We start from the raw sequence: 19,440 nt of genomic DNA, 5'->3' as shown, positions 1-19,440 counted from the left end.
TTCCAGGGTTTCAGCAAGGAGATTTCTCTCAAACTGTGAGGTATAGCTGCTAAGGAAATTCTCTGTTGGGTAGGCCAGTTTCGGCAACCAGATTGTACTCTGATATTGCTTAATAAGAAAACCCTCAAATAGTTGCACTGGTTTTCCCGCATTGGGTTTTTCCGGGGACATTGGTCCAAAAATAATGGTGTCATGTGGTGTGTTTGTTCTTGTTTCTTTTAGTTGTTGATCTATAATATGTTGAGCATGCACTGGTGTTTATTTTCAGTGTTTACTTTGTAAATAACTTGTTAAAGAAAAATAAAGGGTGGTAGGAATAAATCAGAAAAAGTGCATGAAGAGTTTCTAAACTAAGTAAACTTAGAAACTTCAACATGGTATCAGAGCGTGATTGCAAATCACAGGAGGACTAAAAGACATCAGCCAAGCAAAGCAATAGCAGCAGAAAAACACTGTCCCGAGGTGACAGAAGTTGTTTCTAGCAGCACAAAAGCCAAGAAGTGTGACGCAGAGCCAGCCAGAGCCACGCAGAAGAAGTCGGGAGCTGCGCAGAGCCTCAGAGAGGCCAGCGTTGCTGACGCAGAGGGCCAAAGGGCTGACGCAGGGCATCCCAAGGCTGATGCAAACCCATTTGGGGTGACGTAGAGCCACTGTGAGGCAAAGAGGGGCTAACGCAGTTCACAGAGAGGCAGTTGCTGGAGTCTAGAAGGTTACAGAAATATTGCAGAGTGGAGTTGGTGAGGTATTGTAGTCAGAACAGTACCTGACAGAGCAGGGCCAAAGGAGTTGTTACCGAGGGTTTCTAGCCGAGGAACCTGGATCAGCAGTGCAATTGCACAAGACAATCAGAGTAGGGGGCATCTCGACAAGCGGCAGAAGGATTTCCAGGAGGGAAATCAGGACTCAAAGGGAGTCCAAAAGAGAACTTCCAGACGGGAAGTAGAGACTCAGAGGAGTCGAACAGAGAACTTCCAGGAGGGAAGTAGAGGAGCGTCATGGCACTACACGGGGTAAGAGACCAAGATAGACTGGACAGAGCATCGAACTTCGCAGTCTGGAAGGCCAGAATCTTATCAATGCTTGATAGGGATCGTGTCAAGAACTTCGCCTTGAAGGTTATAGCTATCCCAGTTGACCCCAATGATAACGACAAGTACGAAGAGGCGATGGCAAGGGCCAAGTGCATTATCCTTGACGGGGTCAAGGATCATGTGGTACCACATATAGCCGAGAAGGAAATGGCAGTTGAGATGTGGAAGGCTCTCAAGAACCTGTACCAGCATACTTCTGTGCAGAGAAGAATGCTGCTCGAGAACCAAATGAAGTCGTATCAAATGAAGAAGGGTCAATCAATTGACACCTTCCTCGGATGACTGAATGAGATCCGAGACTAGTTGACTGCTATAGGAGCGACACCGGATCAAGAACTTATGGTGAGGACAGCCCTGAATGTTGTCTCAAAAGATTGGGAATTGTTTGTCCAGAGTATCCTGGGCAAAGGGACTCTCCCACCTTGGGACAAGATGTGGGCAGTTCTTCGCCAGGAAGAGATCAAACGGCAGTCGAAGACAAGTAACAGTAGCAAAGGGATCAAGGTCAAGCAGGAGGAGGAGGATGTGGCCCTAGCATCTGAGGGAAAGCAGTAGAAGCGAAAGAAGAAAGATCTCTCCAAGATCAAGTGCTTCCGAGACTAAGGCAGCGCCAGCACGGGCAGAGAAGGAAGTTTTGACAGACAATGACTGTGCCATGAGTGCACACGCACCACTTGAGTGGAAGTGGAGAGACATCGAGCTATAGTCAAGCAGACTACAGGCGATGAGAGGCAGGATCCTAGAGGTACCCAGCCTCTTGGATTAGACCTTGCTACAGGAGCCCCGACGAGGAGTAGCAGGACTGACTAAGTGTGTAGAGATGGAAGCAGATGGAGCGACAAAGAGAACTACAGTGCAGGAGTCCCGAGACAGCACAGAGCTAGCAGGCTGCAACAATGTGAGAGGCACAAGAGTGTTGCACCAGTGCAGGAAGGCACAAAGAAGTGTGCAACGGTGCGAGATGCAAGGAGTTGTTGCAGCAGCGCAGAGGTCAGAGAGGGAGCACTTGTCAGCAACAGAAGAAGCTTCACCATCAGTGGGTGTCTCCAGCCCAAATGGGAGGTCAATTGGGAGATCAGTTACTTCTCAGTAACTGAGTTGCAGTGCAGCAGTGGGCAGCTCGATGTAGCATGATGAGGAGGTGCAATGCAGATGTAGTGCTGGAAAAAAGGACCAACAGCAGCACGGATGCAGAGGGAGTTGCCGTATAGATGCAGCAGTGACAATGGTAGAACAATGGGCAGCAGTACAGGAGGCAACAGTGCAAAGAATGTTGGGCAGGAAGGCCTAGCATCAACACAGGTACCGATGCCGGATGATCAGAGTAATACTCAGTGAGGAGTATTGCTAGAGAACAATCCTCGCTAAGAGGAAGTGCTGATTTGGAGTAGCATCGGATGTGCTCTAGCCACGAAATTTGGTGGAGAGGTTGGGGCACATGAGATCTCCAATACCCAAGAAGGGTTTGGGCAGATTCTAAACAGATCAGGGGATATTAAAATAATTAATATTTTTAATGGAGTCCCTAAGTCTAAACTTAGGGAAAATAAAATATTAATGTGTATTAATATGAATCTATGTTAGAATGGTCCAAAAGACATGGATCAAGCCAGATCTAATCTTAGCCGTTGATTAGGGACTTAATCTCGGCCGTTGAAATGTCAACAGGAAAAGTATAAGAGGAGGCTTGAGGGTCACTTAGAGAACACACCAGTGATCAGTGATTCTATTCTCTAGAGCGGGGTTTGCTAAGAGAGATAGAATCAGTGATCAGGAGAGCAGCTGAGGGGCATTGAGTACAGAGAAACAGAGAAGGCAAAGATTGTGCCGGGAGAGCAGCGCAGCAGCCAAAGAGAGTGACGCAGAGCCAGCAAGGGCTCACGCAAGGCCACGCAGAGGCAGCCAAGTGCTGCGCAGAGCACCAGAGAGGCCAGCGTGTCTGACGCAGAGGCCCAGGAAGCTGACGCAGGGCCTCCTGGGGCTGACACGGGCCAAGAAAGGCTGATGCAAGGCCAGCGTGAGACAGAGAGGGGCTGACGCAGTCCAGATTGGGCAGACGTTGGGGTTGCAAAGCAGTTTTGTGTTGAGGAGCTGCCAAAAGGATTTTCCAGGGTTTCAGCCAGGAGATTTCTCTCAAATTGTGAGGTATAGCTGCTAAGGAAATTCTCTGTTGGGTAGGCCAGTTTCGACACCCAGATTGTACTCTGATATTGCTTAATAAGAAAACCTTTAGATAGCTGCACCGATTTTCCCGCATTGGGTTTTTCCGGGGACATTGGTCCAAAAATAATGGTGTCATGTGGTGTGTTTGTTCTTGTTTCTTTTAGTTGTTGATCTGTAATATGTTGAGCATGCACTGGTGTTTATTTTCAGTATTTACTTTGTAAATAACTTGTTAAAGAAAAATAACAAATAGGTAGGAATAAATCAGAAAAAGTGCATGAAGGGTTTCTAAACTAAGTAAACTTAGAAACTTCAACATGTATGATGCAAATCTGGGGCCAGCTAGGCATGATGGATCAGGTGCATCTTCTTCGTCCAATAAGTGAACCACGAGCAATCTCTAAATGCCTATGGGGATCCATGGAGTGTTGTCTGCTACTGTGGAGGCCTATGGCTCTCAACGCACACCCAACATGTGCCAATATAGCCCTCTGGAGGATTAAGACCCCGTATAGGGCAACTAAACCCAAAATGGAAACCATCTGCAATCCTGCATAAGACCCAATGCATCCCCTAGCCTTCCAGTACAACAAGTCATTAGAGAAACCGAGTAAGTGAGCTTACCAATCATGGACCACAAGTGGGGACTTCATAATGGCTTGCCCTTCCATAATGGGCTTTGGGATGTGCCAATGTCTCCTGAACTCCAAATGGAGTTAATCAATAATCCTATTAGGTGGTTTCTACTTCTAAAGGGGATAATATAGTCAATGTACATCCCTTAAAAGGTGTTGGGATGTGACAGATGAGTGAATGAAGTAGGGGATGAGAAGGGGCAACCCTGGGTCACATGTTGGGGTACAAGGGTATCTAATAAGAGGGAAGCCCACATTTGGGTTGATGATGTATAGGAGGGAGCAATCATGGTACATGAGGTGCCTCGACCTTGATTTTTCCACCCTTCTTTATATGCCTTTTGTTTTTTATGATTTTCTTTGATTAACTGCTCGGGGTTCAAGGGGTAAGAGCATGATGTATAAGATATAGCAGTGAATACCCCTTTTTAAGGTGGGGCGATTCATTGCCCACCAGGGGTTGGGAAAATCATGGGTTCCTATATGATGAAGGAGGTTCTTAGAACCTGTAGGAACCAGGGTGATGGCCATGATGATGGGGCAGAGCTCATGTATTGGCTTTTGCCCACGTGCTAAATGTGTTTGTCCTGACCATCTTTTGCATTTTGTGGTACATTTTCCTGTTGAATATGGCCATATATTTTTTTATCTTTCTTTTTATTTGCATCAACCTTCGGCTTCATTCCAGGCCACGACCCAAGGTGTGGACAAGGAGAAAGGGCATGCTAACTCTATGTGGACCCAGTGGAGGAATGTGGACTCGGGTGGGACAAATGATGAATGGGGTAATAATGAATGGAAAGAGGGTAATATAAGTGGATAAGGGAGCGAGACCACACAACCAAAATCGAGGTTTCCCATGAAATACCATCCCTAGAGCCAAATGGTCAGTAAAAGAGATCCCACGGGACTAGAATCCAAGGTTAATACCTAAAAGGGGTCTAGGGGACAAGAGCACAGACCTAGCCCATTCTTTCTGCCGAATCCCCCCATTAATCCATGCCCAGAAGTGTCCATGATAAGCAAACTACAATACTCAATTTCCAAATGACAAGACATACCTTTAGGTTCGGGAGGCCCACCTTCAAACATACGATCATGGCAGATGGGCAAGGGACCACATGGCTGGCTCAGGTGGTAGAGAAATGGCACAATGAGCTAGTTGGTGGCTGCAAGGGGTTGTTGGCTGCTGGCTAAGGACCACCTTAAAGAAAATAATCTCCTAGGTATATTACCCACAAAATGGTGGGTAACAAGTCCAATGTGTGCCAAGTTGAGATAATAGGCTCCAAACACAGTGCTCAAGGGGTTGGCCCCTTGATTTCCAAACAAGTCATATGTGGTGCCCCAAGTGGGTGTGGGGGCACAATGACATCTTCATGGGTCTCCAAGTGGATCGATAATGCTTGTAAACCATTTGCAGGGTTAGAATGATAGCATAAGCCATCCATTTGTCTCCCATGGCGAGACACATCCTCATCTGGGCCATGGAACATCTGCCAAGTGTATGGTACAAGTGGGAATTCAGTTGGGCATGGTGATCCAAGTGCATCATCCTCATCCAAAAGGGTGGAACATGAGCAATCAAATAATGGAGTTGGAGGATCCATGAAGTGCTCTCTACTATGGTGGAGGCCCATAGCTCTCAACGCTCACCCTACAAGTGCCAATGTGACACTCTAGACGGCTTGGACCCCGTATAAAGAGACCAAACCCCAAATGGAGACCCACCTACAATCCTGTATAAGATCCAATGTGTCCCCTCACCTTCCAGTACAAGAAATCATTAGAGTATTCAAGTAAAATAGCTTACAAACCATGCAAAACAAGCAGACACTTCATAGTAGCACGCCCTTCCATAGTGGGCTTTGGCATGTACAAGTGTCTCCAAGCTGAGGTTAACCAAGGAACCTAATAGGTGGTTTCAACCTCTAAAAGGGGTGACATGTCCATTGTACATCCATCAAATGGTAGGTGGCATGTGATATAGTGATGGAATGGAGTAGGGCATGAAGGGGAAGCTCCGGGCCATATGCCATGGTACAAGGGTAGCTAAAATAAGGGAAGCCCACACTTGGGTATATGGATGTGTTGTACTATGTAACAACACCCCCATTTATAGGAATTAATAGTTAGTATTTGACATATAAATGGGGACCCTTTTAAATTTTTAGCTTTTGAAAATAAGCGCTAACTCTAAAATTTGCCTTAAACCTTTAGAATAGAACCCAGACTTAAACTTTTATCATCGCAAATCGCATCTCGCAGTTTTCCATGTGACAATTATTAACATCCTAAAGAAAATCCTGAAATGTGATATGCGATAAAGTCTCCACTGCGATTTTTCAATCGCAACACTCTAAGAATATGCGATCGCATTTCATAGATCGCAATTTAATAAGGCATGCCACTATGTTATCCCTTAAAAATTGCGAAATGCGATATTGCGATGTTTCGCAATCGCATTTCGCATTATCTACGAACAGCGCTATGTTGCAACGTTTGAAAGTAGCGATGCGGCAAATTAGACGTAAAGTGTGGGAAGTTATTGAGTTTTTAATGAAATATCAAGTGGGTTGACAGAGCAATTATTGTTTAGCAACTCGAGGAGAGAAGTTAATATTTTCAAGTCATGGCTAGTTAATATAGAGATTGCGTTCAAATCTTCCCATGATTCAAGTCATTTCAAAGAGCTCTTCAGCCTTAATTTCCCTCTACTGTTTACTCTGATATATCTCTCTTTCATTTCAAGAAAGCTTCAAAAGAGATGTCCTTATGAAAAGTAATGCAAAAACAGAAGCAACAGAGTGTTTCAGAATCTGAGGTTACAGAGATGCCACCCATATTTTCTGATATGGTTTGCAGTGTTGATGGAGGAGCAACGGCGTGGGAAGTTATCTATAATAGACTTGAAAATGAGCAACCTGAAGTTATTGTTACCAAGGCAACAACAGATTCAATACTACCCTCGACAGCTCAATTCAAAGACACTGCTTGCTCTTTTCTTCACAGAATAGGAGCAAGAGCCAAGATACTACCATACACGGATATGGTTAGATGGGTAGTGGAGAATGTCAATATTGAAGACAGACAATTCAAGAATTCAAAGATGGAGCTGATGGGATCATTTAAAGCCGAAGATTTGAAACAAATGTATCATCTTCCCGACCCTCAGGATATATATGATAGATCATTCCTGGCCAAGTTCGCGAAGCAGAATGAAGAACCCTTTAAGATGATTCAGGGGTGGAGAGTCCTAGAAAACAAATTCAAATATGACAAGACGGGTATGTACCCCATAGCTTCTTTAGCAAATCCCCATAACTATGCAGCCTCCATGTTATGTAGATTGTATGGAATGCCTAATAATACCAAGTTCTCTATAGAATGGGTCCCTTTAATCGATGCATGTATCAATTCTCATATAATGAATTGGGCTACTATCCTATCCGACAACTTAGCTACGGCTATTTCTGAATATCGTCAAAAGAGATCCACCTCCACAGAAATCTTTCCTCCATTTTATATGAGTGCTTATATCATGGACTCTATCTGCTTCTGTACTAAGTTTCCAATTATGGGTTGGAAATGGACCTTGCAAGACCCATACCCCATCCATCTCAGTCACAAACAAATGTGGGAATCCCATTTTATACCCCATTTTTACAAGATATGCAATGGTGTTATGCTACCATTACATCAAATGATTTTTGATAAAAAGGCCCTGAGATTTTCTAAGGAAGCCGCTACAGACCTTCTTGTAGTAGGCAAGCACTTTGCTGAGCAATGGTTCACATATATCAGAGTTTACGGCAGTACAGCAGAACCACATGTACTTCCTTTGTATGTCCCCGACAAGCTGTTAGCCAAAGAAATAGCTCACCAAACTATTGGAAAAGGCTTAACCAAGACTTTGAAAGATAGCAAAAAATCATTATGGCCACCCTTTCCCATCCAGTGTGGTGTTTTTTCATTGGCGAACTTCAACCATGCAAACAAAGAATTACAGAACTTAGAGAGGCTCAGGCTGGCTACTCTGCCAAAGAGGCAATTTGACCCAGAGAAAGTAGCACAAAATTTTACTATGTCAGTAAAGGTCAAACCCTTTATCCATGAAGTTCATGAATTTGAAGATTTATTACAATCAACTGAGTCATTTGAACAAGCATTCAATTGGGCAAAGGTGAATTTGAATCCTGACGACTTCGAAAGGTTTCAAGAATTTAGAAATCAGAGGCTTGAAACAATCCCATTGGATTTGTTAAGAACTGATGACAAACCTACGCCCAGTGTGACCATTAACAGCGAGGAACCAAATTCTCGAACAGAATCTCAGAAGAATGCAGCCCAGAACACAGGGAAGACACAGGAAACAAAGGCTACAACAGAATCTAGCAAAAGGTCAGCTGAGAAACAGGTCAAAACTGACCTAACTCAGGATACCGGTCCCAAAGGCGAAAGCAGCAATATGGAGCAGGAATGGGACCAGTTTAATAAAAAACTCCAAGATACTGCCAAAGCAACAGATGTCCAAGAAACTACAGGATATCATACTCCATAGCAAACTCAGAAAGTTTCAGAGTCTGAGCCAATGAACGAACAAGGGACAAATTCACAAAATGCAGAAATCATACCTACATTTCTGACATCTGAGATTATCCTAAAGGTTACAAAAATACCTCCTTTAGATGTATTCTACAGCCCACTGCATAAGGCTATAGTAAGAAGACAGAGGAAGAGAAGGAGAGTGGAAACACCTGAAATCCCACCAGGGAATGAACCAATGGATATAGTCTGGAAGGATATTCCTTCAAATCCAACTGAAAATTTAACCAAGCTGTCACAATTTGCAGGGGCATATGCTACTGCCACCATTGATAAGGCCACTAAAGTATCTGTTTTGTTAAGAGAAAGAGAAGAAAGGATAGCACAACTTGAACAACAGCTGGAAATCGAGAAAACAAATGTGAACAAGCAAGCCACATAACAAATAGTCCAATTGCAGCAAAGTATGGAAGTACTTAGGATAAGCCACGAAGCAGATATCTCAGCAAAGAATATGCAAATCCAAGAGTTGCAAGAGACTATGGTGAAATATAAAGATGTCCCCACTATTGATGAGTTCATCAAAGAGGCATTGGAGCTAAACTCCATTCTATCAAAACAACAAGATCTATTCTGCCAGAAAATGTCCAATATCACCCCTTATTTGAATACCAGTGATCAATTAACAGATAAGGCAATTGATCAGAGAACTGAGTTTAATGACTTAAATACTAAGATCTCTGACTATATTGAATGGCAAGAATCTGAAGAAGGAAGAAGCGCTAATATGCCAGAGATTGAAGAAACACACAAAGACATATTATTCACAGATTGGGATGCACGGATTAAGCAGGCAAAATTGGCAGTAGCAAGAGCAGCAGGAGTGGCAAAGAATATAATAAAGGCAGTCAATCATACTTTGCACACCACCAACTTGATAAAAGAAGGTGATCCAAAGTCACTGCCAGATATGAAAGACTTGGATAAAAACTGGAAAGCAAAGATGAAAATCCAAAGAGAGGCAATCACGAAATTATCAAAGACCGACTGGGAGGCATATTGGCAATTTCTTGTCAAACCTCACAGCCAAATTATGACACTAAATTGTTCACTCAATTCAACGCAAAGAATGTTGCCACCTCTTACAGATGCCATCTTTGTAGGACAGGTCAGAACGCAATTCGGAGCACCTCCTCAAGTAAAACCAATGTTCGACATATGTGACCTCAAGGAAAAGTTGGCAGACAGCAAGACATTTTCATAACCTCAAGTCATCAAATCAATTTTATTTTTAGAGTTAGTTACTAGTTAAGAGGAAGGTTGTTTGAAACCTCCTCAGATATTTTGTATAATCTATTTTTAAACTTTAGTTAGATAGTATTTATACCCTTCTCATGCATTTAGAGAAGGGTCCACGATTTTATCAAAAAACATTTGCAAAGAATGCACTTTTGTAAGTTTGTAGATGCCTTGATGAAATTATGGAACATGGTCATTACTTTTGAATATCAAACTACTGTCTATTGTTGATGCACTTTTGTATGCTTGGAGAATAATTTGATTGAAGAAAGGAGTTGATCTATGTCACTAGTCAAATGAGCAGAACCTCACACATATGGTACTTTTATCTTGTATGATCAATTATGTTTTACTAAATTAGTGATAACATTTCGTTTCATGAATTATATATGGAGTATGTTCTTTTTGTTATGTGTTAATTGCACTATTGTATAATACTTAGCTGAAAGCGTTTATTTTCGTATATGATCATTAAATATATGCGATATAATTTCCACATTTCTTTGACTAACTATTTAGTCAAAGAAATTATCTTTACATGTTATCATCTTTGTTTAACACATGAATGATCTTTATTACCACGTACCAAACAGATATCTTTTTCAAATCGCATATCACAGAGAATACCCCGGGTTTATATTAGATTAAGTTAATTAGAGATTTGCATACTAGAATAGATCATTTAGTTATCATTATTCTTATTGCAATCACTTGAAAACCACCCATCATCATTTCCAAACCCACATTGGGAAACTAGTCCCATCATCCCCAGTTAGAGCCACCATACCAAACGGAAAAGGAGTTGTTTTCTAAGGTCCGGACCGGGTGGTTATCCCCCATGTTGGAGCAGCAAAACTTTGAGGCTTCAACAAGATGTAGGAGGGAGAAATCGCGGTAGATGAGTTACCCCGGCCTTTGTTTTTCCACACTTCTTCATATGTCTTTTGCCTTTTATTGAGTTTTCTTTTAAAACTGCTTGGGGCTCTCGAGTATGAGAGCATGATGTGTAGGATATAGCAACAGATACCCCTTTAAGGTGGGGTGGTCCATTGCCCACCAGTGGTTGGGACAATCATGGGTTCCTTATTGATGGAGGGGGCTCATCTAGGGCCCATGGGAACCAAGGTGATGGCCAGAGATAAGGGGTAGAGCCCGTGTTCGGCTTTTGCCCACGCGCTAAACTTGTATGTCCCGGCCATATTTTGCATTTTGTGGTACATTTCGTATTGAGAGTGGTCAAATTGTCCTTTTCCTCTTCTTTGTAGCTGCATCAACCTCTGGAGCATCGTTCCAGGCTCAAACCAAGGTGTGGGCAAGGGGAGGGGGAAGCTAACCACTTGTGGACCCAATTGACAAATGTGGACCCAAATGGGAAAAATGATGAATGGGGTTGTAATGAGCAGAAGGGGAGTAATGTATATGGTATTAGGAAGCAGGACCACGCAACCAAAATCAGGGTTTCCCATGTAGTGCCATCCCTAAAACTTAGTAGCCAATAAAGGAGATCCCACAGGACTAGGATACAAGGTTAACCATCAAATTGGGCAGAGGAGACAAGAGTATAGACCTAGCCCACTCTTTCCGTTGAATCCCCCCACTAATCCATGCCCAAAAGTGTCCATGATAAGTAAACAAAAATACCCAACTACACAATGAAAAGCCATACCTTTGGGGTTGGAGGGCCCACCTTCAAACATACGATCATAACAGATGGGCGAGGGACCACATGGCTGGCTCAGGTGGTGGAGAAAATGGCACAACGATCTATCTAGTGGCTGTCAGTTGAGGGCCATCTAGGAGAAATTTTTTCTCCTATGGATATCACCCACAAAGTGGTGGGTGATAGTGCCATATCAGATTGAGTTCCAGTCCTTTTGCTTCATCCGTGTTGTTGGTGAAGAAGAAGGATGGGGCTCTGTGCATGTGTATTGACTACAGGGCCCTGAATAAGAAGACGCTAAAGAACATGTACCCCATTCTACGCATTGATGAGCTGATGGATGAGCTTAGAGGAGCCAATTACTTCTTTAAAATAGACTTGCGTTCAGGGTACCATCAAATTCAAGTGAGAGAGTTGGATATCTCGAAGACAGCATTAAAATGCCACTATGGGCATTTCAAGTTCCTAGTTATGCTCTTTGGGCTAACCAACGCTCCAGCTACCTTCCAGTCTTACATGAACCATGTGTTCCGCAAGCAACTACGCAAATACGTGTTGGTGTTCTTCTTGACATATTGATCTATAGCCAAACCTAGGAGGAGCACTTGCAGCACTTGGAGGAAGTGATGTGCATTTTGGAGGAGCAGCAGTTGTATGACAAGATGGCCAAGTGTGAGTTCGGTCTAACTAAGATACTATATTTGGGCCATGTGATCGGAGAGGATGGAGTGCGAGTACATTAGGAGAAGATTCGAGCCATTATGGATTGGCCTACGCCAAGGAACGTGACGAAGCTATGAGGATTCCTAGGTATATGCACTTATTACAGATGGTTTGTGACAGTGTTTTCACAGTTGGCAACACCCCTCACAAATCTCACAAAGAAGGGGGCGTTTGACTGGACGGATGCAGCACAGGAGGTTTTTGAGCACCTCAAGGTAGTGATGAGTTCTTTCCCAGTCTTGGCACTACTAGATTTTTTCCAAGCCTTCATATTGGAGTGTGACACATCAGGCAAGGGCATTGCGGCAGTATTGATGCAAGGAGGACACCCCATAGCTTATGAGATCCAAAAACTTCAGGATTATGAGAGGTTGTACTCCATTTATGACAAGGAGATGTTGGCCATCATGCATGCATTGGCCAAGCTCAGGCAGTATCTAGTGGGGAACCGGTTCAGGGTGAAAATTGATCACAACAATCTACGGTTCTTCTTGGAGCATAAAGAACTTAAAACAAACAACAAAAGTAGGTCAGTAAGATCTAGGTCTACGATGCACTTTCCAGGAAACCCCCGGCACTCTCTCTCTCATGGATATTGCGCAAGATTATAAGGCACAGCTCTTGGTAGAGTACTCTAAGAATCAAAAACCATGTGAGATTTTGGATGGGGCTCCTAGAGATGACAGGTACAGAGTCATGGATGACATCATTTACTGCAAGAATTAGATTTATCCAGTTCTCGGTTCTCAACTTCGAGAGAAGATCCTAAAGGCAGCACATGGCTCACCTTTGGCAAGGCATCCATGATTCTTGAAGACTTACAGGGCTATCAGAGTGTGTTTTACGTGGAGGGGCCTCAAGGAGGACATGTTACGATATGTGCAGCAGTGCAGCACATGCCAGAGGAATAAGGTAGAGCGCACACACACAGCAAGATTACTTCAACCTCTACCTATTCCGAAGCAAAAGTGGGAGTCCGAAGCAAAAGTGGGAGAGCATCTCCATGGATTTCATCCCAGGACTTCCAGTTGTGTAGGGGCGAGATTGTATATATGTGGTGGTGGATCAGTTGACGAAGTTTGCCCATTTCTTTGTTATTCCAACCCGGTAATCAGCTTCACAGGTAGTCGAGTTATTCTTCAGGGAGGTATTCGGACTCCATGGTCTCTCCAAGACCATTGTTACTGGGACAGCAAATTCATGGGAGAATTTCGACAAGAGCTCTTCAAACTGGTGGGCACAGAGCTCACGCCTAGCACTAGCTACCACCCCCAGACCGAAGGATAGACAAAGGTCGTGAACAAGTGGCTGGAAGGCTACTTGAGGAATTATGTGACAAGGCAGCAACAAACATGGGTGAAGTGGCTACACCTTGGGGAGTATTGCTACAACACCTCTTATCACATGTCCATCTATATGTCTCCTTTTAGAGCTCTTTATGGTTATGATGCTTCATCTTTTGTTGACATGGTGTTTGGAGATAGTAGGGCCCAAGATGAAAAGGATTGGATACAAGAGATCCAAGAGATACTCAAGGCTCTCAAGGACACCCTACAGGTTGCACAGAACCAACAGAAGATCTATGTAGACTGCCACCAAGTTGAGAGGTGATTTGAGGTTGGAGACTTGGTTTATTTGCACCTACAGCCATACAGATAATTGACTCTCAAACAGAAGGGGGCCAAGAAGCTTAAGCCTCGCTTCTATGGACCTTACAAGGTAACTAGGCATGTGGGAGAGGTGGCGTACTAGTTGGAGCTTCCTCCAGGAAGCAAGGTGCATAACATTTTCCATGTATTGTGCCTGAGGAAGGTGTTGGGACAAGTATCAACCTCTACAGAGTTGCCACTTTTGGATGAGGAAGGACATCTACGACTAGTTCCTGAAGCCATTCTAGAGGTGAGAGAGAGGAGACTCAAAAACGGGGTCATCAGGGAGTTCCTGGTCAAGTGGAAGGACTTACTTGAGGAGGATGCTACTAGGGAGGGTGAGTAGGTATTTCAGCACTCAGCATTACAATTGCTTGAGGACAAGCAAATTTTGGCGAGGAGGATTGTAATATCCCCAATTTCATAAATTTCACTAAGTATGGCCCATTTTTGCAATTTTGGATTGAGGGTACACTTTGGCATTTTTAGACTTAGGAGAAAAAAGAAAAATCAATTTCTTAGTGGCAGGTGGGGGCCACCCAAGAGAAAGAATTCAACCCTCAAGGAAAAGGAGGCAAATTAGTGGATTGTGGGGGCCACCAAGGGGCACGCATGGGCCTAGAGTATTTGAGGCAAGAGGGCGGCAGTTTGGGGCATCTTTTGACTATCTCACTTAGACAATTCGACCTCTCTTGGAGTTGTTTAGCGCAGGAGTTGGAGTATTGTTGAGCACAAGAGTTTCAAGGGAAATTCCACCCCTTCTTCGAAGAACGTCGAGTGTCTCCCTAGTTGGGAACTTGGGGATTCCAATTTCGAGCTTCTACAGAGTTTCATTGCAACAGATATTTCTAGTTCTGCGAACTTCTTGGGTGTAGACGCAATTCAAGTGGCACACTTGTGGACCAACTACAGTGGGTTTGGAGTACCAGCAAATTGCAGGTGGATTTTCCTATTTGGTGACGGAGTTTTGGTAGTGATTTTGCAAGGCTAGAGAGTAGCCATTCTGTGGGCCAAATTTATCTAATTTGGCAGTGCACAGAGGTTTCTGGGCAAGGTCTGCGCAAGGGTTGGAGAAGAGGAGATTTCAAGGAGAGAAGGGCTGGAAAGGTTAGGTTTCCGAAGGACAATTTTCAGTGGAGCTTGGAGGATTCCTTCAGGGGTGGATCTGGGGCTTTAGCAGCAAATTTCTTCCCAGTAGTTCGTACAGCCAAACAGCAAACCACTCTCACCCTTAGAGGGCTATTAGGTCACCCGGAACTAACCCAAACCTTTTATGGGTTTTTGTGGGTTTGGTGAGAGGAGCCCGCGTTTAATTTTGCATAATTTTCTGAGCAGTATTCTAGGAAGAAATCCTTGTTCCATCAATAAGCTAGCAGCAAAATTTCTAAGCAGTACGCATTTCCAAATTGGAGCCATTCCAACACTTGGGTCAGCGAGATACAACCTGGGTTTTGCATAGCTTTCTTAGCAAGCCCAAGTTGCATCATTCCTACCCATTTCTATGTACTCAAATTTCCAATAATTAATAAAATGGCTCGGATATTCTAATTATTTCCATTGGTACCTGATTTTGTGTGTGTGTGGTTTAAAATTAGTTGTTGTTCCTAGTTCATGTTTTTGGTATTTACTATATTTTCCACTTAGGAATACTACAGTAGGCTGGTTGGCATGGCCCATCAATGGAGGAGGCATTGAAAAACTGACTTGGGCTTGGTTGTGCATTTGTAAAATATCCAGAGTGATGACTCCTTAGCTCTTTATTCTCTCTCTATTTTACAATATCCAATACCATGTCGTTACTTAAAAGAATGAGTTAGGGTGTCAAAGCACAAGCTACTCATATTATCTATATCCCACCACTATATCTTTTGTAGTGCCCACTTAATTAAGAAAACCTCCATAGCATAGTCTATTTAGGAAAGTTTCTTTATTGTGGCGGATATTTTCTAATATTTAATTAACAAGTAGAATTGCCAAAGATCATATTGAAAAAACAAATAGAATTTACATGGAGGGATGCGAAGCAAAGCCACTTTTCCGAAGGGGAAGGAGTGAAGAGAAGCAGAGCCAATTTCCTGAAGGGGAAGGAGCGAAGAGAAGCAGAGCCACTTTCCTAAAGGGGCAGGAGCAAAGCGAAGTGAAGGAAGAATTGCTCGCCTGACTTAAGAAGGGCAAGGGTGGCATCAATGAAGGCATAAGGAAATGACATTGGAATGACCCATCAAAGGAATCAATGATGGTGAGGTGACATCAACAAAGGCATGAGGTGGTGACCCGAGAAAGGCACCATTTAAGGCACAAAGCAGCAACATCGATATGGAGGTGAGAGGAAAGAGATGTAAGAACCATGGAAGGGATTCAACAGATACTGAAAACATTCAGAGCTCTTCTTTCTGCTGTAGTGTAGGATATCTGGCTCACCCGTAACACAGATATCTTTCAAGATAGATACACTCCAACATTCTAACGTGCATCTCAGATTCACCCAGCGTTTGGAAGCTGTAGATCTTGTCCAAAAGACTTCAAAGATTCGGATATTAAAATATAAAACAGCCTCAAATAGACAAGTCAAAATCTTGGGGCTATCTTGAATCTTGATGGAGCTAGGCAAGAAAACGGTTGTGTATGGTGCCGGAGGTTCTTTAACTTATCTCACTATCATTTCTTTGTATTCGAAGCAGTTCTTGGCAGGGGAACTCCAAATCATGTAGAATTTCTGGCATTAAAGTTCCTCTTGAAGCTAGCAGTGAATACGGGGATTTCCAAGCTACAGGTTCTTGGGGATTCTGTGGTGATAATAAACTGGATGACAGAAAGCTACAGGGTTGAGAATTTGATGCTGCGTCTGATTTTGGCTAAAGATGAAATGCATAGAATTATAGTCTATAGACCTCCAACATCTCTTATCTCCATATATTCAGAGAGCTTAAGGCGCGGGTAGATGATCTCTCAAAAGCAGGTCTGTTGATGGAGTAAACACAGGTGTCTTCTCTGAGTATCAAGGAGGAATCTTCCAGTCTAAAATCCAGCTGTCAGTTGGAGGTTAAAATTGCCTTTTTCTCTAAATGCTGGGTATGAGCCACATCTGCTGATCTATATTTCCTTTTTCTAATCTGATGGTATCCGCGGCATTGATAAATTTTGGTATAGAGATTGTAACAGTTTTTTGGACATCAATGGAAGATAATGATGGTGAGGTATTGGATAGGTATCGGGAAGAAAGTTTTCATTTTCTTCTGTCATATATAATGATGCAATGGGTTTGTGAGAACAGGAGAAATCATGTGCATTCCAAGGTTTGGGGTTATTTTTTATGATGAGGATTACTAGGGCTCTGGATATCGTTGGTAGAGGGCTGTGTGCCTCTGGACATTGTGAACAAAGAGAGCTAGTTTCTGCTTATTCAGACAAGTAATAATGCTGTTCAAGTAAATGTGCAATCTATCTCTTTTATTTCCCAATAAAATGATATGATTTTTTTCCAAGGGAAAAAAAAAAATAGCAGTTGCTAGCCATCGAGTATTGAGATATCCTCAAAGTTTCACTGCATTTCTCCACATAAGGAAAATCTGTTTAGAACAACTTCAGTTCTACTTTTCTTATAACGAGGAAGTAGTAAGAAAACAATAGATTGTACTCAATCCAAACTCTGTGCCTAACATATCTGGGGACGAAATGAACAGTTGGTCAAAAAAAAAGAACTCAACAAACCGAATTCTTCGGAGCAGTCCAGACAAGAGCCCATGGGTAAGAATGTGTAACAATATTTTACAACTTATGGTTGAGCAAATACAAGAAGCATTTCTATCAATCTCTTGGATCCGAAAAGCCTAAACAATGGTGATTGCATCAGCAACTCTAATAGTTACTTAAGAAGCACTGAGAATATCAGAGACAAGGTAGCTCCAAGTAATTTTTTGCAAATGAAACCCAAAAACATAAACACCAAGCCACTTTTTAAGGAAAGGCAACTCAGCCATTCTAAATGCAGAGAATGCAAATATTTAAGCAGCATATTCAAGAACAATAAATTAACCTGATTTCAAATACTGGTTGGATGAGAGGAATTATGTGAGTGTCTAATAAGCATGGAGGTATGTTCAAGCGCTGAGTCGCGCTGACTCAAAAGCAAAATCAAATAAAACCCAAGTATGATACACTGGATTTGAGTATAAAACCATGGTTGGACCTGCATTGTTCACGAGAATTGAAATATCATGCACATGCACGTCAGATCCTCTAATCAATGCAGATGGTAGTCATATTCCATGAAGTATCACAGCAGGCAGCGATGACAGTGTATATGTGCATATATAGGAGAAACATAATGCGTATTAATCTTAAGCTCAAACATTAATGATAACGAAGTAAAATTGAAAAACCAGACTACCATCAAGGGACAGGCACATTACTGTGAATTTGAAGGGCTCTGACTGTGGATTGTCGAAATTGTTGGTGTTTATAACACGCCCATAAGTAAAAGTCTTCTCATCGCCACGTCTCTGAAAACAATTATACAATATCCTTCCATGCTCTTTAAGAAACTCATTGACCACAACTAAATCTGAATCAATAAACACTATAACAGAGCCTCTGGAATATGAGAAGCCCATATTCCTTGCCCTGGCTGCACCTCCATGTTCTTGTTGGAGGACTTTAACATGAGGGAAACGTTTACTAGACATAATACCAGGTCCATGTGGGTGCCCTTCAGAATTCCACTGATAAGTACAATTTTCATAAGGACCTCCTTCAGAATCCAATAGAAACTGGACTGTACCATCTGTAGACCCATCATCTACTATAATAATCTCATAGTTCCTAATACCAGAGACCTGGTAATCCTTCTGCTCCTCTAATGCCTTGAGACACTTCGTTAAAATGGGCAGGCGGTTGTAGGTGGGGATTATAACACTCCATAACCCTTCCTCTCCTTTGTTGAATTCATCAATGAATGGGCTTACTCGCTCTGGATTCTTCTTCTGAGGTGTCCACGCACGATGTTTTGAGGCAAACAGGGGTATAAATCTACGAAAGGGATTCTCACTAAATTTATCCATGAATTTTTCTGTGGTTTTCTGTGTTTTCATGAGCCATCTCTTTCGCAAAGACACTGGACCAAGGATACAGTATGGGTTCCGGGCAAGAGGGAAGCACCCACTTCCACTACCAGAGCTGACATCAAAGTTTTTGCTTATAGATCCATGGGCTGCTGGGCAAGATATGAATTGCAAAGAAAATGCAGAATTATATGAACTGTGGGAAGAAGCTTGTAGGAGCATTTTGGCTACCTCGTCCAATTTTGCTTGCAGACGGCAGGGAATCGAACGAATGAAGGTAGTTTAGAAAGCTTCTCAACAAAACCAAATGGATGAATCAGCAGCAAAAGTGAGCACGTACATCAAAAGGGCGGTATTTTTCGCTGTTCTATAATTGCAATCTATTTTTAAATATTCATGTTTTAAAATTTTAACAGAGCTTCTATGTAGATATTATTTTCATTATATGGGTTTTTTTTTAACAATGACTGCTGAAAATATTTGGGAAATAATTATGGATGTTGAGTTTTGTTAAAACATGAGGATGATGTGACACATTTAAATTTTGAAATTATTTATTATTGTGATAATTTTGAGATTATTTTAATTTTAAAAATAAATAAAAGGAAAAATAAT

The 19,440-nt window shown here is 42.5% G+C and overlaps 1 protein-coding gene across 1 annotated transcript in view; it reads right to left on the bottom strand.

Moving 5' to 3' along the window:
* The window catches only part of LOC149221175 (uncharacterized), a 273,434-nt gene extending 254,303 nt beyond the window's left edge, over positions 1 to 19,131 (bottom strand). Inside the window, exon 1 of the mRNA XM_089382914.1 lies at positions 18,178 to 19,131. Coding sequence (XP_089239040.1) covers positions 18,178 to 19,047 — 870 coding nt within the window. The 5' untranslated portion in view covers positions 19,048 to 19,131. The remainder of the gene's footprint in view (positions 1 to 18,177) is intronic.
* Positions 19,132 to 19,440: the final 309 nt, after the last annotated feature.

The sequence above is a fragment of the Pinus tabuliformis genome, chromosome Q (assembly GCF_031772625.1).
Source record: "Pinus tabuliformis cultivar Carrire ecotype Pingquan chromosome Q, CPIR1, whole genome shotgun sequence".
Classification (NCBI taxonomy): Eukaryota; Viridiplantae; Streptophyta; class Pinopsida; order Pinales; family Pinaceae; genus Pinus; species Pinus tabuliformis.
The sequence above is the reverse complement of the archived record's forward strand: the minus strand, read 5'-3'. Positions and strand labels throughout refer to the sequence as shown.